This window comes from Dermochelys coriacea, chromosome 2 (assembly GCF_009764565.3).
Source record: "Dermochelys coriacea isolate rDerCor1 chromosome 2, rDerCor1.pri.v4, whole genome shotgun sequence".
NCBI lineage: Eukaryota > Metazoa > Chordata > Testudines > Dermochelyidae > Dermochelys > Dermochelys coriacea.
Genome location: NC_050069.1, coordinates 261,639,446 through 261,664,830, shown reverse-complemented (window position 1 = coordinate 261,664,830; position 25,385 = coordinate 261,639,446). Strand labels below are relative to the sequence as shown.

At 42.7% G+C, this 25,385-nt stretch overlaps 1 protein-coding gene across 7 annotated transcripts in view; it reads right to left on the bottom strand.

Annotated features, from left to right (window-relative positions):
- Positions 1–20,906, bottom strand: part of GHRHR (growth hormone releasing hormone receptor) — a 70,051-nt gene extending 49,145 nt beyond the window's left edge. For 3 of the 7 annotated variants that reach the window (XR_005291342.2, XM_038391949.2, XM_038391950.2), the window contains exon 1: positions 20,146–20,906. Coding sequence is in view for 4 of the 7 variants with exons in the window: in XM_038391949.2 (XP_038247877.1) it covers positions 20,146–20,150 (5 nt within the window). In the remaining 3 variants the exon portion in view is untranslated. The remainder of the gene's footprint in view (positions 1–20,145) is intronic. The other 4 variants (XM_038391944.2, XR_005291341.2, XR_005291340.2 and 1 more) reach the window with 4 other exon arrangements.
- Positions 20,907–25,385: the final 4,479 nt, after the last annotated feature.

The window sequence follows — 25,385 nt, the reverse complement described above, 5'->3', positions numbered from 1 at the left end:
GCAGATTGTGTAGAAGATGGCAGAGATGAAGGAAAGATCATATTTCTAGCGGAAGAAAACTGCATTTTCCTCAGACTTTCTCTGAAGGTGGAAGTCAGCCCCTTCAGTTCTGTAAAGATTTCAGTTGTGACTTTTTGTGAGAGCTGCTTCAGCAAGCCCTAGCCACTCACGCTATCAGTTTGTGAGATATTGGCTGCTAAAGTGAGGTTAGGCCTGACATCGGACAAAACAAGTTGACTGTAAAGATCGTGATGCTAAAGATCTCATTATGTGCCAGAGGTGAAAATGAACATCTCTCAGTGCCCTTCACAGTTCTGCCTCTCCCACCTCTCTGCTCTTGTCTGTTACCCAGCCCCGTCCATTCCACCAGCCTCGCCTGCTTCTCCTAGAGCCATATCTGTGTGGTCCCTTCTGCCAACAAAAAGGGACGGGTACTAATATTGAGGGGTTCCTTTCTAAGTTGACAAAATGCACTGGCTCAAGGCCCCACCCCCCAGAACCCTGAGAAAAACCTAAATGCCCTCCCTGCCCTAAGAGCAATACTTCCCTGCTCGCAAGCCCTGAGTCTGGATAAAACTGGAAACTTTACTGGGGATGGGGAAGGGAAGGAAACAAGGCATTCATTTTGGAAAATATGGTCACAAGAAATCAACAATACGAATACCACGGTAAATCTGGCTGTAGCCCTTTGCCTCACCAACTAGCATGACCGTCCAGTGGATAAATATCCTCCTCCATTGCCATTACTTAGCAAAGTTCCAACATCCAGGAGTGCACTCAGGCAGGACTGTGGTCAGTCGCTCGGGGAAGTGCTGCCAGGTCCTCCCCTGGTAACACCTTCCACTGTACCATCACCTCTCCACCATCTCTCCCTGTGCTACCACTGCTCCCTCTCCTCTCGCCACGCCTATGCTATTCCTCACTGTACCACCCCTGCACCTTATGGCTAGCCAGACTGTGATCCGCCCGACTGAGGACTAGTGCATAGTTGCACCTTGCCGGGAGGTGAGCCTAGAAACCTGGTGAGTCACAGTCTGCCTCCTGGTTCCTCTGCTGCTCCAGGGAAGGGAGTAAACAGTGCTGGGCCCATCCCTGTGCAGCATGCACTCCTCAGCAGGTTGAACAGCCATGCCTCTGGGCATAGAGGAATCATAAAATATCAGGGTTGGAAGGGACATCAGGAGGTCATCTAGTCCAACCCCCAGCTCAAAAGCAGGACCAATCCCCAATTTGTGCCCCAGATTCCTAAATGGCCCCTTCAAGGATTGAACTCACAACCCTGGGTTTAGCAGGCCAATGCTCAAACCACGGAGCTATCCCCTGCCCCCCGAGAGAACCTTTGACCAATGTTCTCTCCATACCCTTCCATCCCTTCTCGCCCACATGCCCAAGGGGGGACACAGTGGCTCTGTGGAGTCTGCTACTGCCTGTGTGCTGAAGCAGTGGTACAGTGCACTGGCAGAAGGGGGCGTCGGGCAGCCATGTGCAGGGCAGGACACCATCTGACACTTAGGATATAAGCTGTTTGGGGCATATGCCGTGTTGTTCTATGAGACTGTACACTGACTAGCACAATGGTGCCCCAATCTGCATTAAAACAATGACTGGAATGGAATCTTATGCTTCAGGGCTTCAGCCATCATTTGTAGGGGTCAGGAAGGAACTTTTTCCACAATGCACAATTTGTTTCATTCTAGGGTGTCCCCCCACCTTTGCTCTGAGCATCAGAGTTTGGTCACAGCTGGACATGAGACACTGATCGGGGTGGCATGACATTCTGAGTTGGTGAGGAGAACCCTCTTTCTTAGATGTTGGTCTGGTGTGTCTTGCTCACATGGTCAGGGTGAAACTGATGAGCAGATTTGGGGATGGGAAGGGATTTTCCCCAAAATTAGATCAACAGGGACCTTGGGGTTGCATTTTTGTTTTGTTTTGTTTTGTGTTTTGCTTTCCTCTGCAGCATGGCTGTGAAGCACCAGTTAGGATCATCTGGGCATATCTCAGGTAATCAATTCCCTGTCATAGAATCATAGAATCATAGAATATCAGGGTTGGAAGGGACCCCAGAAGGTCATCTAGTCCAACCCCCTGCTCAAAGCAGGACCAAGTCCCAGTTAAATCATCCTAGCCAGGGCTTTGTCAAGCCTTTGTCAAGTCTTTGCAGGGGTGTCAGGCACTGGTGGCACTTCTAGAGTTCTCTACCTGTGTTATACAGGCGGTCAGGCTAGATAATCTAATGGTCCCTTCTAGCCTTAACATTGATGAAATTGAGCATCCTGTTTGGAGTTTCTGGGCACTATCTCTATAGAAATAATAATATTTAATTGTCTCATAACTCTGGAAAGCTGGGAGAATCTCAATTTTCCTATGGCATAAAACAGGTGTTTCTACCCTTGACATTTTATCATCAAAACAACTGTGATCCCCAGCCCCCAGCTTGGCTGATGCCCCAGGATTGAATTGGGGACCTCCATAACTAAAAGCATGAATGGCAACAGTGTGAGCTAAAGCTGTCTGCCTGAGGCTATAACAGACTCATATCCTCTGTGGATTGGTTCAGAAGGGGACCTGTACCACACTCTGACCAGGGGGTTACACTAGCACTATCTCTTAGTACTTGATAGTCTGGTCAGAGAGACCTAGAGTTGAGTGGGAATGGAATCTGGAATGACTTCTTCAGTGGTCCATCTAGATCAGTGTTGCAAACCATGAGTAGGACAGCACAGACAAGCTTATATTACAAGGATATTCATATCAATTGAAGGATCAATTGAAGGGGGATCAATTGAAGATTTCAGCCTCAGGGCTGCTAATCTGGAACCTTCTACCAACATAACTGTTATTTGAAACAGTGGTTCTCAAGCAGGGGTACACATACTCCTGGGATTATGCAGAAGTCTTTCAGGGGGTACATCAACTCATCTAGATATTCGCCTAGTTTTACAACAGGCTACATAAAAAGCATTGGCAAACTCAGTATAAACTAAAATTTCATACAGACAATGACATGTTTATATTGTTCTATATACGATACACTGAAATGTAAGTACAATATTTACATTCCATTGATTTATGTTATAATTATATGGTAAAAATGACAGTAAGCAATTTTTTCAACAATAGTGTGCTTTTGACACTTCAGACACTTCTGCTTTTTTATTGTAAGCAAGTAGTTTTTAAGTGAGATGAAACTTGGGGTACACAAGACAAATCAGACTCCTGAAAGGGATACAGTAGTCTGGAAAGGTTGAGAGCCACTGATTTAAAACATACACAAAGCCTATTTAATATTGGAGTGACGGTCTGGGGGGAAGTTTGAGGGTCGTGCCTAACTTATTTAACCTTAGTGTTAATGATATGCCATTGAGTTGGGCTACAAGTGCTAGTCAAATGTCCAGTTTATAAAAAAAGTGGGAGTGTTTGAAGTACGAATTTACATCAGTACAGAAAAGTTAGACATGGTGATATTTATGGCGCTATGTTCACAAAATGGCAATTATAGAATTGTATTGACATTTGGCCAACACTTGCTGACTCAAAAGCACAGCATAGTCAAATTGTATTTGGGTAGATATTTTTGCCTAGCAACATACAAACAGTGTAATTGTTGGAAATTTATTTTCATACATTGTATATGAAATGGGCAGATGGATTTAAATGAGCAGCCATGAGAACTGTTTCAAGGAAACTTTGAGTGAAAAGCATTCAGTCGTTTAAATATATTAAACTAAATTGGTTTAAGTGCATTTATATTGGGACTTTGTACCAGTGTACCAAGAACAATTCTCTTTGGGGCAGGTTTTCTAATATAGAGAAGGCCTGATATTGCAAAGGCTGATGGGACTTCCAGGTGAAGATCTCAGAAAGCACACTGGTGTCTCAGTACTTTCCTTAAAAGAAATCTTAAAGGAACAATGTGCATGCAGAAACAGGATTGCATGAACTGGTGTGTGTTGTATATATGAATAATTCTAATAGCCTGGTTAGCTTTCTAAATGGTAGCTTGTGTACGTTTAACTGGGTGTATCATGTGCTTTTATTTCATTTATGTTTAAACATGGCTAAAGGCTAAATCAATAGCATTTTACTTCATTTGCTTATATATATGTAAAAATGTTCCCCTTCAGTACATATTATAAATAGCCCAAGCTGGAATTCAATGACAGGGTTGTTAATTTTCATATTAATGGGGTAATGAGAAGCTTTTCCTAGTAAAGGGTATCTTACAGAGTCTCTCATGAGCATATCAGCATAGGCACACTCCCCACGCAAAGTAGTACATCATACATTTACATAGGTATAGGTCAAAATTTTTCCATCAAATCTTTTTTTAATGGAAAATGGCATTTCAAGCTAATGGCAATTTTTGTGGGCCAAAAAATCTTTTCATTGAAAAATGTCAGGTTCTCGTCAAAAACAAAAAACTGTTTCCAGAACAGAAAACCAAACTTTTTTTGTTTTAAATTGAATATTTTGGGTTTCAGCTCCTGAAAACAGTTTTGGTTTCCAGATGCTGAAAACAATAGAAAACAAAAAATCAGTTCTCAGGGGGTTTTACAACTGCTGAAAAACATTGAAGAAAAAAATTGATGAAACTGATTTTTCCCCTTTTTGTTGAAATATTAAATGGTGCAGTGTGATAAATGAAGGGGGAAGGGAAGCTCCCTTTTATGGACACCCAGCCAGCCAGCAGCTAAAAAATCCCTCTTAGTAACTGTTCTCTAATTGCTCTACCTGTAAAGGGTTAAAAAGTCTCACTGCTATGCATAGGTAAAAGGAAGTGAGTAGACACCTGGCCAAAAGAGCCAATGGGAAGGCTAGAACTTTTTAAAATGGAGAAAAAACTCTCCTTTTGTCTGTCTATTGTTGTTCTCCCAGGGAGAGGTGGACAGGGCAACAGCTATGCTGTAAAAAAACTTGGGCCAGGTATGAAAAACCATCAGTAACATACCTAGAAACTACTCATTGGAAACCCCAGATATGTAAGTAGATCAAGAAATGTCTAGGAAGATGCGATTAGGTTTATTCCTTTTATTTTGTTATGGATTGTGGATTCCTCTGTGCTAACCCCCAGGTGCCTTTGTTTTGCTTATAACCTTTAAGCTGGACCTCAAAAAAGATATTCTTGGTGCTTAATCCTTGTAGTTGCTCTTTTAAAATCTAGCAATAGCCTGAGTTCCCAGATGTATTTTCTTTCTCTTTTTTATTAATAAAATTTACCTTTTTTAATAACAGAATTGGATTTTTATTCCTAAGAAGTTTGTGCACATGTTGTTTAATTAGCTGGTGGCAACACTGATTTCCTTTTTTTTTTTTCTTTCTCAGCTCTTCCACTGACTGGGGGTGGAAGGGCTTGAGGGTACCCCACAGGAAGGAAATCCCAAGTGCACCTTCCTGGGCTCTCAAAGGGGTTTTGCACTTGGGTGGTGGCAGCATCCACCCATCCAAGGTCAGAGAAGAGCTGTAACCTTGGGAGTTTAATACAAGCCTGGAGTAGCCAGTATTAATATTTAGAATCCTTGCGGGCCCCCACCTTCTGCACTCAAAGTGCCAGAGTGGGGAATTAGCCTTGTCATGCAGAAAAAAATAATTCCTTGATCAGCTCTAATAGGTTCATTACAGTGGTGGAGAAAGGGGAAAGCGACTGTCATCCTCTGAAGCATCTGTTATGATCACTGGTTTGAACAATGGTCCAATTTGCTATGAGAACTAGCATCAGCCAGAAAGATTTTCATCTCAACAATTTTCAAGTGAACTAGAAAATAAAATCTCTAAAAATGCTTTCAAAAACACCAATTCTCATATGGATCCTATTGGAAAGTCTATTGTGCTCTGTTGGAATCATTCAATTCGTCTTTTCAATCATCAATTGATCTCTCTTGATTATTCATGGAGGACCCAATAGGCCAATAGGATGATTGCTCAGTTCCAGAAGCTAGTTGTCATCGATGATATTCGTGGCACATGCACTGAGAAGTTAGATCAGGGGTGGCCAACCTCGGGCTCCGGAGCCACACGCGGCTCTTCAGAAGTTAACATGTGGCTCCTTGTACGGGCACTGACTCCAGGGCTGGAGCTACAGGCACCAACTTTCCAATGTGCCGGGGAGTGCTGACTGCTCAACCCCTGGCTCTGCCACAGGCCCTGCCCCCCACTCCACCCCTTCCCGCCCTCTCCCCTGAGCCTGTCCTGCCCTTGCTCCTCCCCCTCCCTCTCTGAGCCTCCTGCATGCCACGAAACAGCTGATCGGCAGATGTGGGGAGGGAGGGGGAGGAGCTGATTGGCCAGGCTGCCGGTGAGTGGGAGGCGCTGGGAGCGGGGGCAGGGGAGCTGATGGGGGTCTGCTGATGTGTTACTGGGGCTCTGTGGCAATGTCCATTGGTAAATTCTGACTCCTCCTCAGGCTCAGGTTGGCCACCCCTGAGTTAGATAAAAATGTAAAATATTCTTGCTGGAAAGTTGCGGTATAACACACCTTTTTTCTTAGAACTCAGAATGATAACATACAGGGACCCCAAACCAGAGTGAGAAAGCAGGCTGCCCCCTAAAGCACAGAACCACAACTCAACCCACCGCACTCTGGGCTGACTTTCTGCAGACTGACTGCTGCTAGGCACAGCCATGCATGTTGCCCTACGGAGCCCCTCGGCCTGCAGGTAGGACCAGGAGACCCCCCCTGACAATTGGAAGTGATAGCTTACAATTTTAATACAGTTTTCAATACACCACATGGCCTGGAACCAGTAAAAAAAACAACGGAGAGAGTTTTTAACCGGGGAAATCTTCTGTCCCTATTTTTTTTAATTGGCCAAACAACGAGAAAAATAGTTTCCGATAAAAGAATTGAGATTACACTTCCCTGCTGCACAACATACCAGAAAATCACGGGGGCTTTAATATTGCAGGGCCCTGAAAGTCTACTTCTTTCAATCCTGATTTAATCAACTGCTTGTAATCACCTTGCAATTGCCAGATACATTGCTTTGATAGAACTAAGTATGTGATCAGGCCACATACTGCTGGCTGTACTGCGTCTGGGTCCTGTGGCAGAGGGGGAGAAAGAGAAACTCCATGCCTGTGGGGTGCCCCAGGCCCCTAAAGATGGTGGAGTCCCTGTTTCTTCCTTCCTCAGAAGTCTTTGACTCTCCACCACCCTTGGGACCAATGGGCCTTAGGTTCACAATGACTGGTGCCTCCATCCATTGGCCAGGTGAAGTGACCTCTAGGATAAATTAACTAATGTACTAAACCAAAACCACATAAGATAGCAACCATTTACTTCCTGGAACAGGACACATGTATAACAATGAAAGGGGAGGGGAACAGAAAACAGACTTAGGGATGGTGACTAAATGGATCCCCAACCTGCACTACAACACCACATTAAAACCCCACAACAGCAATATAACAAGGAAACACCCAGCCCCCCAGCCCTTCCCAAAGTCCCCACAGTTGGGCAGCATGGTTGGGGTTCAATGGATAGGCTGGTGTTGCTGTCTGTTCTGTGGGCTAGTCAATGGGTTGGCATCCCAGGCAGATCAAGCCAAGGCTGATCTCAGGCTTTCAGTACAGCAGGAGCCTCTCAAGGAGCTCTCAGGCTTTCTGAAGCAGAGTGGGGGCTCCAGGTCAGCTTCAGGCTCTCTGACCTGGAGAGTCAGAAAATGGTTTCCTTTCCATGTGGCTGAGGAGAACACGCACTCCTTCCCCTACATCTCTCTCTGATCACACAGTGCGTCTCCTGAGCCTCACTTGGGGCCACTCTGGAGGGTCAATCAAGCTTCTGGGTGTGCCCTCCAGTGTAAGCCAGCAAGCAGGTAATGTCAATCTCTCTGCTACCCTGCTCCCTGTCAGAGCTGTGTCTCTGCAGCCCCAGACTGCCAGCTTTGGGAGCTGATATTAGGATGTGCTCTGCAAAACTAGCAAGGAAAGAGAATGATGAGCCTAGAAGCCATTTGTGAGAATCTGGGGCCTAGTGTCCAAACCTTGTGGAAGACATAGACATTGTGACTCATTTGGTGAAAAATCGAGAATGGTTAGACCTCTGATGTATCAAGACCATTGCCTACCATGCTGACCAATACTGTCTCATTGTTTCCTTGTACTCTCCCATCTGACTGTACATACCCATCTTGTCTTATATTTAGATTGTAACCTCTTTGGGGTAAAGACTGTCATTCTGTTCTGTGTTTGTACAGCACCTAGTGCCATGAGGTCCTGGCCTTAACTAGAGCTCCTAGATGTTATGGTAATACAAAGAGTAAATAATAATAAACAATGAAGGGAGATACAAGTGTAACATAGCGCCACCCTATGAAATTAATGGGGCTATTTACAGAGTAAGATATTAATCAGCATGAATAACAGTGACAGAATGAATAAGAATCAGATCTTTGTGTGCTCATCCCTGAATAGTCTTTACACATCAGTTTCATGTTCTTATTTTTTCCTTCTCTCTTGTTCTGCTATCATTGCTCAAGGATCTTGTAATGAATGTTACTCAAGGGAAAATTCTACTCCTGGAGACTCTGCCTGGTAATATTTTAAGAAAGGAGGAGAGCCCTGGTTTTTGGCCATGATAATGCACCTTTCATGTTCCTGTGTTTGCTTATTATAAAAGGTGTGGTCCGGGCACAGGATTGGAAACCAGGAGCTCCCAACTTCTTAACACAACTCTGACATTGACTCTAACATTGAGTCTAACATTTAGCATTGAGCAAAATTATATACTGTCTCTGGTCCTTAACCTCCTCATACACAATGGGAATGATAAAGGTTTTTCTATCATTTTGGAGATGAAAAGTCTATTAGACATATGTCAAAGGCTGGTTGGCCCTTTAAGGTAAGCTGGGCTCAACCTTACCTGTGACCAGACAGCTACCACTGAACTGACTATGATGGAGACTGACCCCAGCTGTGGGGAATCAGAGAGATGATTATTTAAACAGCGCTGAACACAGAGTGGGGAGGAGACCCAGAATAGAGGCACAAAGGTGGGGAACTCAGGCTGAAAACATCACAGAGAGCAGAGTAGGTTCTGTGGGGGGAAGCCATGATACAGGGTCTGCAAAGAGCAGGGAAGTCCCTGAGGGAAGCTGCCTTAGTACCCAGGGAGGGGCGGCAATGGGAGAAACCCTGCGGGGAGAAAGCAGCATCAGAGCTCTAAGAAGGAGCCAAGCAGCAGAGAACTTCAGTGGAGCCTGTGAGGGGCAGAAGAATGATTAGTTTGGGTGGGTTTGGACTTATAGTCCGACCTTTCATTACCCTGGAAGGGGGCTGAACTTACAAGATGACCTGGTCAGAGGGTGAGGACACGGAAGACTTGGGCAAACACAACCCATCACAGAGCCATGGCAATGGCCAGAAGGGGTGGCAAAGGCAAAATTCCCCGCAATGCTATGACTTGATGCCAGGGGGGTACTACAGTAGGAAAAGCAACTTATTACAACGTAGTAAATATTATTTTCCAGATAGTGATACCTCTGTCTGCTTATTCACATCAAGCTATTCTTTCCCATACTTATTTCTTCCTCTGATTATCTTACATGGATCATAGTTTCTTCTTTATGTGTTGACAGGTTTCAGAGTGGTAGCCGTGTTAGTCTGTATCTGCAAAAAAAAAAAAGGAGTACTTTTGGCACCTTAGAGACTAACAAATTTATTTGAGCATAAGCTTTCGTGAGCTACAGCTCACGTCATCGGATGCATGCAGTGGAAAATACAGTAGGGGGATTTTATATACACAGAGAACATGAAACAATGGGTGTTACCATATACACTGTAATGAGAGTGATCAGGTAAGGTGAGCTATTACCAGCAGGAGAGAAAAAAAACCTTTTGTAGTGATAATCAAGGTGGGCCATTTCCAGCAGTTGACAAGAACATGTGAGGAACAGTGTGTGGGGGGGGGAATAAACATGGGGAAATAGTTTTACTTTGTGTAATGACACATCCACTCCCAGTCTTTATTCAACCCTAATGTAATGATGTCCAGTTTGCAAATTAATTCCAATTCAGCGGTCTCTCTTTGGAGTCTGCTTTTGATGTTTTTTTGTTGAAGAATTGCGACCTTTAGGTCTACAGTTGAGTGTCCAGAGAGATTGAAGTGTTCTCCGATGGTTTTTGAATGTTATAATTCTTGACGTCTGATTTGTGTCCATTTATTCTTTTATGTAGAGACTGTCTGGTTTGGCCAATGTACGTGGCAGAGGGGCATTGCTGGCACATGATGGCATATATCACATTCGTAGATGTGCAGGTGAAAGAGCCTCTGATAGTGTGGCTGATGTGATTAGGCTCTATGATGGTGTCCCCTGAATAGATATGTGGACACAGCTGGCAATGGGCTTTGTTGCACAGATAGGTTCCTGGGTTAGTGCTTTTGTTGTGTGGTGTGTGGTTGCTGGTGAGTACTTGCTTCAGATTGGGAGGTTGTCTGTAAGCAAGGACTGGCCTGTCTCCCAAGGTCTGTAAGAGTGATGGGTTGTCCTTCAGGATAGGTTGCAGATCCTTGATGATGCATTGGAGAGGTTTTAGTTAGGGGCTGAAGGTGATGACTAGTAGTTTCTTTACAGTTGGTATGGCAACACCCATTTTTTCATGTTCTCTGTTTGTATATATATATCTTCCTACTGTATTTTCCATTGCTTGCATCTGATGAAGGAGGTTTTAGCCCATGAAAGACTAATAAATGTGTTAGTCTCTAAGGTGCCACAAGTACTCCTCCTTTTTTTTCTTTATGTGTGTTATTAATATATGAATAAATACAGTAAATTGACAGGCAATAGGAGAACTTTCTCATGAACTCAAGATATATACATATATTTTAAATTCCCTCAGCTTAGGAGGTTGGTCTAATGTTAGTATCAAATCACTGGAGTAAAGATGGTAACTATAGGTCTATCGAATTTTAATTGTAGTATTCAGCTCATTACAGAAAATTTGTCAGTGGCATTTGGCTGAAGCTGAATAATAAATAGCTCAATAAATAATACAGTCACAAATAATATGTATAATCACTTATTTCAGCAGGATGTTCCTAATAAAAACCAGTTGTTAGTCATCTTCATATCCTCACCACATAGGCAATTAGTTAGATATTATTTTCCCTATTATATTTTAATAAATTGTTACTGTCCTCATCACACTGTATGTGGAAAGCACTACAGAAAGAACATCTGCTTTTAATTAAGCAAGTGGATGGGAATTTCATTACCCAACCCCCTAATAATCACTAAAGGTCATTATTTCTATTTTCTAGGAAGCCATTTTACCAACTGAACCTAGTCTGAAAAGAATGACCTGCTCTTTTACAAAATGTTTGTTATTTCTTTCTAAATGCTAAGTGGCCTGTTTTTCTCTGGAAAGACCAGAGACCTCGCTCTGGATTAGAACAAGGCAAAAATTTTCAGATGAATGGTTTATTTGCTGAAAAAATTCAGTTTTCAAGCTGGCTGAAAGTGTTCATGAATTCATGGCGAATTCAGCAAATAGCTTTTGGGAGGAGGGCCTCCATTTGGAAATGTTTCATCTAGAAATGAAGCTAGATGAAAAAACCAACAAGTATACAAGCAAAACCCAAAACCAAAGTGACACTAAAAAAAATTAATTTCCAGACAAATAAAACATTTTGTTAAACCCACAACATTTTTTTTCCAATTTTTCATTTTAATGAGAAAAAAACAAACCGAAAAATCCATTCTGGGTCAACTCAAAACTAACTTTTTTAATTTTATTTTTCAGTTTGGTCACTGACCTCAAGAATCAATTATCTACTCAACTCTCCTCAGAATGCTCATTTGCTCATATCACTGCCCTTCAGTTATGATAATATGTAAGGCCCAGATTCACAAATTGGCACTTTTGTAAATCTAAGCCTGGCCACTTACTCTTATTGCAGAGGGTACTACCTAGTTATGGTCTGGAGCAAGCAGTCATGGAATGGACTCCTGACCATAACAGCTGGTCAAAAAATTTCCATGAATAAATTATTCAACAGAAAATGGCCTTTTTATTAAACAGAAATTTTGGAAGACAACTTCTGCTTATATCAAAAAAGTGGGGGTTTTGTAAAAGAAGAAAAACAAAACACTTTTTCTCTGTTTCTGACAACTGAAAATGGAGTTTTTAATTAATATTCTTAGTTCAAAACCAACAATATTCAGCTTTACAGTGAAAATGTTCGTTTTTCATATTGCTAAGACTGAAAAAATGTCAGTTCAGTTTCTTGTGGTTTTTTTCCTTTCAAAAAATTTGACAAAATAAGGGGGAAATTGTTCTCATTGAAAATTTTCATAGGAAAACGTCTTTTTCCCACTCTCTCTACTGACTACCCTAAGGGTTGGTCTACACTTGAAACTTGCATTGGTATAGCTACATCCCTCAGGGATGTGAAAAATCCACACCGCTGAGATGTAGCTATGCCAACCTAACCCCCAGTGTACTAGGTCAATGGAAGAATTCTTTTGTAGACCTAGTTATTGCCTCCTGGGGAGGTGGATTAACTCTAGCAATGGGAGAACCCCTCCCATCACTGTAGTCCATGTCTACACAGAAGCAGTACAGTTGTGCTGGTATAAAGATTTAAGTATAGACATAGGCCTGGTATACACTAACAAGTTAGGTCAACCCGACTAAGTTGCTCAGGGGTGTGAGTAATCCACACCCATGACTGACATAGTTAAGCCGACCTAACCCCTGGCATATACAGTGCTAGGTTGACAGAAGAATTCTCTCATTGACTTAGCTACTACCTCTCGGGTAGGTGGATTAACTACCGTGATGGGCGAACCCTTTCCGTTGGCATAGATAGTGTCTACACTGAAGCAGTACAGCAGCACAGTGGCAACTGTGTCATTGTAATGGTTTAAGTGTTCAAAGGCCCATCCTGCAGAGTTACAACTGTACTTACTGTGACTCTCAAGTAGAATCCCTGGGAAAGCAGTGGGAAGAGTGATCATAAACCAGTACAGGACTGGGCCCTAAGTCTATACCATGGGGGTCAGATTCTGTGCTTCCCCTTTAGGAAATACAGCCCTGGATAGTGGGGCGGGCATGTTAGCTTTAAGTCACCTGTATGCTCATCGAGTTGATCCAAGCATCAAACTAGCCCCAGTGTAATATAGATGTTCCAGAGGCTCCCCTGGGTTATGGTAGCCTGTCACTGGTGATGATGTTATCTTGTAGCAGCTTGCAGTACAATCCCATTCCCCTCCTGCCCACTCTTGTTTGAGCACACCCCTGTGCCAGGGCCATTATAGCCAGTGCCAGTGCTGGGTAAGAAGGTATTATCTCTCAGTGCCTGCTGGCTGTTTGCAACCCATACATGCCACCATAGTGTAATGCAGACAAAAAATGGCAGATAGGAGAATCTCCGTGGTAAGAAATGGTGGCACATCTAAAGTAGTATGTGTGAAAGCTTTTCGTTGAAGGAGCCATACAATTCACACATCAGCTTTTGGGCCCGGGTGCTTTCCCATTTCACAGGTCTTTCCTATTCTAAGTATATGGCCACGTGGCATGATTCAAACACCAACTGAGAGGTAACTGCTGGCAAATGCTATAATGGTGACCGCTGCCTATCATTTAACCTTGTTACTCAGTGTTACTAGCAGCATCACCAATCTATGATCTAGAAGAGGTAATGAACCCATAATGAGCTACATTTACCATCCACAACCTAATGTTAACTAGCACTTCAGATCCCTACCACATCCTTCCAGTGGTGAAGAAGCAGGTTGATAACTGCTGAATCTGGGTAGCTCATCAGCAACTACTGGTTTATTAGATGGTCCCCCAGAGACACAGGGCATAACCCAATAATTATCAAGTTAAGTTACCAGTCATTCTGGCTACTATTTCCTCAGGCCTCACTCTAGCCAAAATACTAAGAAACGTAAACTAGGTCATTTAACCCATTTCTTGGCATTGTGGCAGACCTGATCTCATTATTCTTTAACAGATGGCTGTCTAGCCTTGAATATCTGCTCTGATGCTGATTCACATCCTCCCTTGGCAGCTAGCTCCATTGCCTAATTTTTCTTATGAAATTTTTTCCTTAACATTTAACGTAATTTCTCCCTGCTGTCTTGGAAACCCACTTCTTATTCTGTCCCTAACAACGAGAGGGAATAATTGATTCCTGTCTCCTTTATAACATCTTTAACCATTCCCAGATAATTGCCATCTCAGTTTTTCTCCAGATGCACACACACGGTTCTTTTAGGTTTCACCTCATAGACCTCATTTTCCAAGGCTATTATTCTAGTCACTGTGCACAGAACTCTCTTCATTCTGTCTGTCTTATCTGAAGGCAGAATGCAATGTGGTTGTTGTTTTTAAAAAAACACCCCACAGGTAATAGCCTGTAAGTCCCCAAAGAAGACGAAAGTATAGAGCTATTTTAAAAGGAATTAGTTTGGAGGTGTGTGTTAAAATCTGAGAAATCCCTTTATAAGATCTTAAAGAATCTGAGCAGACAAAAAAAAAAGCACCCAGCTTTACAAGGAAGTTTTCAGGGCAGCTTTATAGGGTCCCATTAAATATGGTGCCCAAAATTAAACCCTGTTCTCTTCCAGAGACCTAAGCCAGTACCAGGAGGCACTGTGTACTTCATTAATATATCTGATAGATTTAGATGCAGTGTAAATGAGATCATATACCTCACAATGCAAATCTTAAATGCAGCTCTGCCTAAGAGATGCATAAGCTGTACGAGGAGTCTGTCTGTACTGAACTACCGCGGCTTTGAGTAGCACTAGATACATCTCATTTGAGGTTGTACTTCCTCGGTATAGCTGAGGTGTATCAAAACCTTCAGATCAGATGCATCTCAGCTGGGCTGTGTGCTTCAGAAAGAGTAAGGAAAAATGGGATAATGGCCTTGCTTACTTTTATGCGTTGTTGTCCTCTGATCAGGGTAAAGATTCTAACATTGACTCTGTGACCCTGGAAGTCTGCCCTGAGGTTGATACTCACATTTGTGAGTCACTTGAGACAGCTTGACCAACTCAAAGTAAAAGGAAAGGAGTACTTGTGGCACCTTAGAGACTAACAAATTTATTAGAGCATAAGCTTTCGTGAGCTACAGCTCACTTCATCGGATGAAATGCATCCGATGAAGTGAGCTGTAGCTCACGAAAGCTTATGCTCTAATAAATTTGTTAGTCTTTAAGGTGCCACAAGTACTCCTTTTCTTTTTGCGAATACAGACTAACACGGCTGCTACTCTGAAACCTGTGATCAAAGTAAAAGGCCACTCCCACATGGAAAGCCTGGGTATATAGGCCACATATGGAGGAACAATGCAGGGGCTGGAGGGAGGAACAGACTACTTTGGGACTTCCAGAGTAGTGGGTTGGCTGGGAGTGTGAAACCCTTAATCCTGAAGGAGGGGAAGTGAGGTTTGTGACTCCTGGGACTGACTAATACAATGTTTCTCTCACTAACCCAGACTCAGCAGAGAATGAGGTTGCGGGTGTTATCTTGGTTTATGGTTTCCTGCTTTAGGGCTTGCCGTGCTCTTCCTTACAAAGACTAGAGGAAAGGAACGAGCTGATGGGGCCTTCACTGAGAAATGCAGCACAGGGAAAGGAAACAGGTGACAAACTGACAGGAGAAGCAGAGAAGCAGCGAAACTGCTCATTCATTCTCTTATCAGGAATGGGGAAAGGCAGTGGAAAGGGGCAAAGCCCCTTGTCCCACTCACCACTTAGCACATTAGCATGCAAATGTATTACAGAACTGCAATTCCAATCCAGGGTGGAGACAGAAACTGGTAGGGGAGAAAATAAAGTACAAACAAAACAGCCTTCTAACCTCATCAGTCAAGCCCTGTCAGAGCCAGGAAAGCTTTTAGAAATCCTGCCAGTTGCTGTGAAGTTGGTGTTACAAGGCATAGATATGGCAGCATTTGTGTGTCTCCTGGCCAGTCCGGGTTCTCTCCTTGCACATTCTTAGCAATAGGCTGGAAAACACCACTGCTCATCTATATACTGCATAACACATTTTCAGATGGCATGTTTAGAAACTTCAGATGTTTATATTCAGCCTTGTGTAGTGGCAATAAACGGCAGCCGGAATGGCTGAAAGTTGCAGAAGAGATGCATTGTTTTGTATTGAACTATGCAGAGAAACAGATTTCTCGTTTACTTGATTCCATAGGTATTACTAGAGGAACAGGCTCTGCCTTCCAAGTCAATTCACCCATTTCTGGCAATGACATTGTCTCAATTCCCCATGAAATAATGAAACTGTTCTACACTTCCTGCCCAAAAAACTACTGTGTACTATTGCTCTCCACCCTGAGAGGTGACTGTAATATGATGAGTAGAACTGGAGAAAGAGAGTCACATTTCAGGGTGACACAGTGACACCTAGTTCAGTGTGACACGGCTCATGTTGGGTTGTGGGGGCAGCTTGAGCGAGCATAAGTTCTGCCAGCCCTAAGATACAAGGGGCTTGGATAGGCAGGCTGGAGCAAGACTGCTACAAAACTCTAGAATTCAGCATGTCACACAGACCTCTCGGCATACGTAGTAAAGATCTGTTTCCTACAGCTCGGCCGGCTTGTCCCTTGTTGCTAATGAAACAGTACCAAATATGAATAGTGGAGGGAGTAATGCATGGATAGCTTACAAATCACATTGTAAATGCTCTGAGATCCTTCTCGGGGAAAGATTTGTTAGAAGTGGGAGATGTTTTCCTTTTTACTATGCGTTATTTACTTTGCATGGAAATCACAGGTTTTCACTCAAGCGTTTCTAAAAGGACATGATGACATTGCTCATGCTCTCTACAGGCATTGCCCCAACAGAAACAATAAATAATCCCTGACTGTTCTGTGGGCCACCTACCATAGGATATACAGTCCTGCATTGCTACATGCTGCTGGGCCAGTGACAAGTCATATGTTGACCTCTCAGCTACTGCCCTGGCTGAGTTGGAGCTATATAATACTCTAAAACTTCCTGAAATGTGGGACCAGATTTCTGTATACTCTAGCACAGGAGTCAGCAACCTTTCAGAAGCGGTGTACCGAGTCTTCATTTATTCACTATAATTTAAGGTTTCGTGTGCCAGTAATACATTTTAATGTGTTTAGAAGGTCTCTTTCTATAAGTCTATAATATATAACTAAACTATTGTTGTATGTAAAGTAAATAAGGTTTTTATAATGTTTAAGAAGTTTCATTAAAATTAAATTAAAATGCAGAGCCTACCCCTGCTCTAGCAGCATAAAGGAGCCAGAATGGACGGGGATGACTGGGGACTTCAAACTTAGTGCATGAGCCTCTACAGCATGAGCTAAAAGCCAACTGCCTGTTAGCTAAGGCTATAGAGCAGACTCAATTTCTCTCTAAGTGGTCTCGATGCCACTAGAGGGGACAGAACACCACACCCAGAAGGTGTGTGGGTTCCACTGGCACCCCTGGGAGATACCCCTCCCCCATGTAAGGGGATACCTAGCTAGTACAGAACTGCTGGAATGACTCCAGGGCTCCACCTTTCAGATGTAGGGAGTGTGCCGGGGCGGGTAGAGAAGAAAGGGCAGTGCTGGGGTACTCTGCGCTGTTTTCAGCCTTGATGGGGCCAAGGGCAGCATGACTTAAACCAGCTCTAAGACTGCTCTAGTTTTTCCATAGGCCCTGGCAAGGCTAGGAATATGGAATGCAAAGGTACTGCAAAGCCGCTCCCCCTTTGTTCCTGTGATAGATGTGGCGCAGGATGAACTGAGCTTCTGGCCCACTGCTATTTCTTTTAGGGTGACCAGATGTCCCAATTTTATAGGGACAGTCCTGATTTTTGGGTCTTTTTCTTATATAGGCTCCTATTACCCCTCCCCCCCGTCCTGATTTTTCACATTTGCTGTCTGGTCACCCTAATTTCTTTACCAGCCAGGCACCCACTCTGCTTGGACCCAGACAGCGAGAGGAAGGAGGGGAAAGAAAAAGTAATCATAGAAGAGAAGTGACTCTGCAGTAATAAGAGAGTGAAATGGAAGAGCTGTGAAGAAAGGGGGACAACTGTTTGTACCGTGGGGTTTACTACCAAGATCCGTTCAGGTCACACTGATGTCCAGTCAGTCTTAAACGGAGCCTGTCAGGTTAAAAATCATATTTAAAAGAAACAGCATCCTCATCAACGTTACTAATAAATCCTGAGATTTACTATGAGTGACTGAATGTAGGGGAGAGGTTTTTCTAAAACCACCAAGGGTAGTGAGGCCACGTACCACTACTGACTTTTAGTGGAAATCGCACACGTAAATTATCCTTGTGCCTTTGAAAAATCTCATTTACATCCCACTGTTTTGTATGTTTATTTCCCCTTTGCCTTCCTCTCAGTTTGGACACTGAAAACAGCCTAGTCAGTTTCACTTTTCTTTATCTCCAGTTTTAACCCAGTTTCCCTTTCTTGCTCTCATACACTAATATAGTTCACTGGTGTATGTACTAAACAGTGCATCCCACTAGTATGGTGCTGTGGTATTTGGGTTACAAACACAAGGGGAGATTTGTCTATTGGGGGAGGAAAGAGGTAAAATTGTTTCCACTGGGACTGTTTAAAAACAAAAGCAGTTGAAAAGCAGTTTATTAGTCTTAACTTCAGTAAAATCTTTTAAAAACAAACAAATAAGAAAGAAACCTAAAGCTGGGGCAAATTTGACCCAAGAGTATCCCTTTAATAGGATAAGCATAGTGTCTTATGATGTTGTAAAGTTCCACAAGATGTTGACCTGAATATCAACCCATAATGATAAAAACACCCTGTTAAAAAAACAGGGAAAGGAAATTTATAGATTAAAAATAAATTTTAAGTAAACAGACAAAACTAGACTACATCAGGGAACTCATTTAAATCCATAAAAACAATGAGATCCCAAATTAAGATTGAAACTGCATCCTTAACCCTTCCTGTGCACCAATAGAGTCACTGAAATAATAAGAATAAAACACACATAATTCCTTTACCAACATTAATTAATTAATGCTCATCTCACTCCTGTGATATAGGAGAGCAATACTATTGCCATTTTAATACTTCAACATTTGTGCAGAGGTTGCTTTGAAAGTTCTAATTGCTGTACCAGAGTGAGGTAGATATTAGCTCTTTTTCACACATGGGGAAGCTGAGACATGAAGGGTGGGATTTTTAAAAGTGCCTAAGTGAGTCAGGAGCACAAACCCTAATACAGGAGGTAGGAGCACAAGGTAAGTGCTTTTGAAAATCCCACCCTAACGCCAAAAGTTTCAAACTCGGCTACCTAATGGTATTTAGACTCCATATTCATGATCTGGAGTGGTCTGAGCAGTGGATACTCAGCACCTCTGAAAAATTGGTCATTTGTATTTAGCTACTCATATATTGCTTAGCCTTAAATAGCTGCCTTAAATGTTGGCCTAAGTGACTCACCCAGGGTCTCACACACACACACACAAAATTAGTGCCCGAGCCAGAAATGGAACTCAAGAGTCCTTATTCCAGTCCCATTTTCTAGCCATTAAATCGCACTGGCTTCTTGGCTGCGATATCATAGCTACCACAGCCCGTGATAAACACAATATTTTGGCTTTAGCTTGGGATGACTCAGCTTTTGTTGTGTTTAAGTTAAACTCTTATCATAAACTGAATGCGGCACTTGGCATATGTTTTCTCACAGTAAGATAACATTTGACTTCATATCACGTGGGGGCTTTGCCTCTCTGCTCTCTACCCTGGCAGGAAATGTCTTTATATACAACTTCAAACACTAAGGTAAGGTATAAACCCAGGAGATGGAGAAGTGACTGTAAGGTAAACAAAAGGGGCACAATCATCTGAGATGCACAAAATACCCTAACCCTACCACCCTCTGAAACAATCTTAGGACACTGATCTGCTGTTCCATATCTTTTTAAAATTATATATATATACATATATACTGCTAAAATCCAGCTTCTTCCTCTTCCCAGCCACCCGTGCCAGAGGAACACCCTTCCTCCCCCTCAGTCTCTGCTATTTACTAAAATGGATGCATCTTTGCTTTCCCTGTTTGGAATTGGGGGACATGGTTGGGGAAAGGATCGACTGTTTGGACGCTGCATTAATTTTAATATTCTGAAAAGTTGCTTGGGCCTCTCTCTCTCTCTCTCTCTCTCTCTCTCTCACCTCATTTTGTCTTCTTCACTTGTCTGTGAGACATTTTTAAAAGGCAAATGCAGTCGGCTTCACTGATTAGTAATGAGCAGAGGTTCTGAGCTCCAAAGGGAAGTCAAGGGACGCTTTTGAAAAGACCCACGTTGGCTGCTGCTCCGGCTCAGGTGGGGGAAGGGCCGAACAGACAGCTCAGCTCCATTTGGATGGTGTTCAGGGCATCCTGTGGATGAGGGTGCTCAGCACCATCCGGGATCAGGCTCTAAAAGAGGAAGGAGGGGGAGAACTGAAGCAGAATCTTTTGGTCTGAGAATCGATGTGTCACACTTGGAGATTTAAAATTGCACTTTGCCCTCAGTAAAAGTCAGGGGCCCAATTTCTCTGCAGGAGAAACTCAACTGACTTCAATGGAATTATGCCAGTAGAGGATTAGGCTCAGGGCCGGGCAATTTTCCTTCAGCTTGGCATGACTTACTGTTCACTTTCCAAGCCTTAGTAACAGAGACAAACAGAACTGTGTGTTTGACTGTCTTAAAAGGGCATTTCTTCTGTATCAGTGCACAATGCGCTTGGCTCCTCTCCTCTCTCCCACACGGTAAATAGGATGCACTGCAAGCAGCTTCTCAGGAACTCAGATGTAGGAAACACCCACTGGTAGTGAAGGAGAAGGAAAGTCTCATATTGCCCCAATGCACTGCAACTGCAAATGGCAATTACGGTTACAGTGAACCTCTGCTCAGAGCCAAGCCACTCGGTGAAACAAATGTGGGCTGGTTATTCCCAATACCTCCCTGCTGCTTTCGTTTTTCACACCCCTCTCCCTTATCATACTACAGGCATATTTCAGTGGTTGTCATTTCCTTTGCTCCTGTTTGCTACGGCCCCAATTCAGAAAAGTGCTTAAGCACGTGTTTAACTTGACATTAATGAAGCTCAACTGGGGCCTGATTTGCAATGCCTGGAAATGATCATATCCAAGAGAGATAGGCATATGGATGTCACTGCTGGAACAAAGGTTTGTTTTAGAATTTCTGCTCTATTTTTTTTTCTCTGAGTTGATCGGAGTAGGTAGCATCCGGGTGAAATGATGCTATAAGCCAGAAACAGCATATTCAGCAAATGTCATCCTTTTCCTCTCATCACAAATTGTCCACCAGCAGTATGATTTCATGAAAATTAGGCCTCAGACCAGTTACATAGTTCCCAATGAAGGATTAGGGCTTTATTCTCTCTTTGCACTTGAACAGCAAGTATGTTCTGCTGTCACATGTCAGTTTATGGATTATTCACAAACTGTTCATTGCTACTATTCCATTGAGTATCCAGTATTCACAATTCGCTAGCTGAGTTTTGCCACTGGACAGCTGAGAACATGTCCTGCTCCCATCTGTGTTTACTGATCTGATTGTCAAGGTGCTGAGCAACCACAAGTCCCACCGAGGTCAGTGGTTGCTGTTGATGACTAGCACCTCTGAAAAACAGGACACGTGTCAACTTTTTAATTTACTGCGAGGAACCCTGTTGCCATGGCAAACATTGCCATAGGAATGCATCAAATAAGTAATGATAAAGAAAAGAATGGGCTATAAAACAGTCAAAACCTCTTTTTCATGTCAAACCAACCAAAATAAATGAATATACCAAAATAAAAGAAAAATATGGGATTGGCTTCTGATCTCAGTTACATTCAATTCCAATTGCTCAACTGCGAACCCAGAGTAACTATTCTGGGATTTACACCAGAGTAAGTGAGAGCAGAACCGGACCCATAACAAATATATGAATATCTCAATTATAAATAGGATGGATTACATGCCTTTAAACAGCTCACAGATAGCAGGCATGTAGGGTGTCCTTGTGCAATATAATAAGTAATAGTGGGCACTGTAAGATCTTTGTAAACATCATTTATCTTAACCTCCAAAAGGAAGAAAGAATATAATCCCAGGATTAGCAACTCAAATGGAGGTATTCATAAAAGATGTCGGTTGTTGGAAGAAAGACTGAGATGCAGACCAACGCTGATGAATGAGAAGCTACTGATCCCTTTTCCTCAGCAAAGATTTTGTTAAATGGACACAAGAAAGATAATCAGTGGACTGAGAGTTAAATAAGAACAGATTTTTCCAATGTTATATTACTATTTTAAGGGAAACTACTGAAAAAACAACAGTAATTCTCTGCAAGTGAAATTCGTCCCTGTGAGCTGGCCCAGCTCAAGACCTATGCATCACCTAAACCTTCAAAATAGGGCTTTAATGGTGCACAGACATGGGTTGATTTTCACCTTGATGAGAGCTCCATAGCATTCCACTTGGCAATACCAAGGATTTGAGAAATTGGCAAAGAAGACTTGAAGATCAATGCTGTGCCTCTGTCACTCGTAGGATAATTACTACTGCTTGTCAAATGCATTTAAAGGAAGGCATATGCCATTATTTATATCAGACAGTTAATCAGTATAACAAGACACTGACTGGATCCAAGACATTATTCCCACTGCCTCCTACTCCCAGCTGCTGCTCTTTCACCACCCCAACAGAATCCCAGTATAGATCCCCCCCTTTCCCAATTGCTGCTGCTGTCCTCTGCCGAGCTCAACCCTTAATTCTCCACTGACTCCCCATCCCCTGCTGCTGATTCCCTCCATATTCATACTCAAGATTGGACTCTTACATGCTCCTCAATCCCACATTGAGGTCTGCATTCAGCAACATTTTTAGGTCCACACTTAAAAGCAAAGCATATGTTCAAGCGCTTCCCTGACTAGGCCTGGACTTGAGCTCATGGCAGCATTAGGATGTGAGAGGAGGTAGGTGTGAGAGGAGTGGAGGGAGAAGTGAAAGGGTATAAAGATAAACAACGCTTGTGGTGTACACTAGAGTAAATCCATTAAGTATTTTTTAAAAAAACAACAAAGAAGATGGTTTTGAATTGCAACCTGAAATGACTCGGGAACCAGATGAGGTGTCTGAAGATGAAGGGTGAATGGCCACCCTGTTCTGCACGTATGGAACAGTGAGGGAGGTACTCGCCACTGGTTCTGAGGAGACAATAGCGAAAGGAGCTGAAGTAACGAATATTAGAGGGAACTAAGGCATGGACAAGCGGGTGAAACCCTGGCCCCATTCAAGTCAACAGGCATTTTGCCATTGATTTCAGCAAAGCCAGGGTTTCACCCAAAGATTATAGCTGATGTGGGATCAGGATAGAAACATATACAGGCAAAGCAGCAGAGGTGATTATAATCAAGTCTGGAGACAAAGGAAATGTGGGAGGAGAAGGTGACTTAAAATCAGTGGTGACACCCAGGTTCAAAGAGCAGAGGGAAACGAGGGTGGGAAGTAGGAACTGGAGTTGGAGTTGTGGTCAAGGACACTTCCCAGCAGAGGCACTTCTGCCTTTGGATCATTCAGCTGAAGGAAGCTAATAGGAGAAAAAGCAGAATAACTTTTCCAAAGCATATAAAGAATCAGAGAAGTCTAGCTCATTTTTCAATCCTTAATTCCAACTCACCACAGCCGCCTTATTTCCCACAGTGCAGAGCTGACCTTAAAACTTTAGCTCCAGCTGCCTAATACTATTTTAAAACCCCAGGTTGCTTGGTATTTTCTTTTACCAGCTTTCATCCGGTGAGAGCTGCAGACTGAGCTGCAGAAGCAACCAGGTCCCATTTAACATTCACTTTATTCTAAGAATCTAAATTGCAGCCAGCAAAGAGGTAGGACTGAGCTTGTGTGTAAATAGGGATGATAAATGCAGAACCCACTGTAATGAAGTTCCAAAGCATTGCTGGACTGGAAACCTTCAAGCGGCTTTTATGTTGGGACAGGCTTAAAAAGAGAACATGTATATTAAAAAGATAGTTGTTTTCTATGTTCCTATAAGAGCTGGTTGCAAATTTTCCACTGACACTTTTTTCAATGAAAAATGGATTTTTTTTGCCAATAAAAATTAGATTTTTTGTCAATATTTTTTCATGTTGGGGGAAGGGGAATCATTTCCCTACTAGCTCCAGTTGCTATTAATATTTTGGCAGCTATTGGTGTGCCTGAGTAGGAGAGATTTCTCTCTCCCAAGCTAGGCTTCCTTGCCTGATTTTGCATTTCTGGGCATTTGATGTTCATTGTGGCCCTGAATTTTATTTTGGCAAAGGGATTGGTTTTTCTTTGTTTTTCTGTTTTGTTTTTGCAAGGGAAAAACTGTCACTTTGACCTGTGAATTTAATAACCAAAGGTAGACTGAGCAGTTAGGTCTAGACCTGAGTATAAGGGGACAATGTTAAGCATTATCAGTTCTCATGACTGTATTGTGAGTCTCATCATTTTTGTGATTTTATTGAATATCCGAGTTCCTGGAGTCGTGATTATAGGTGACTCAACCCTTTAATTTTTTTTAGGAAGCTCTAGCCCTCATGGTTGTGGAGTAAAGCTTGAAAAGGTGACACTCCCAAACCCTATCCCAAAAGGTTCCAAAACAAGAAGGAAAATAATAAAAAGAATCCCACATTATTGAATATTGTAGATATCCAGAGAGTAGGAGCTGTGTTCACACCAGATCTGGACCCAAGATTGGTGTAAGCATTACTTGACTGAGCAGGGGGATTGGAGAGAGTTTACTCCCCTCTATACTGAGGTAGACAAGGGCACAATCTAGCCCTGTGGCTACAATTGCTAATTTCATATAGCTGTGACCCAAATCAAGTCTTCAGATGTGTGCATGCGTGTACACACACACACCCTCGCACACTCCCCATTGAGTTCAGAGCAAGTTGCACAGGCATCTAACTATGCAATTTGGACCTCTATGCACAACACTTTGAAAATGACAGGGTGTGTTTGCACTTTCTCTATCATGCCATAGTCACTGGCTATTCACAGAAATTGCTTGTTCAGTTAAATGTTCCAGAAGTTGCAACACTTTAGGTTCAGATCCTGCAGTCATTGTGCATGCAAAACTCCCACTGAAGGCAATTGGAGTTTTACTTGTTGCAGGGATTGGGCCCTTTGTGGCAAAATCATTTCACATGGCTTATATTTGGAATAAATATGTGCTGTTGAATGTCCACAGCATTGAAATGTAACAATGATTTCAATGTTTGAATTGAGACAGGAAATAACTATTATTATCATGAAACCAAAGTCAAGGCTTCTTAACAATATGAGACATAAATGATTAACAGGACAAACAATTCTTTTAGGAAAGAAAAGGTTATTGTAAATACAAAGAAAATCCCACCACAATAATTAACCAGG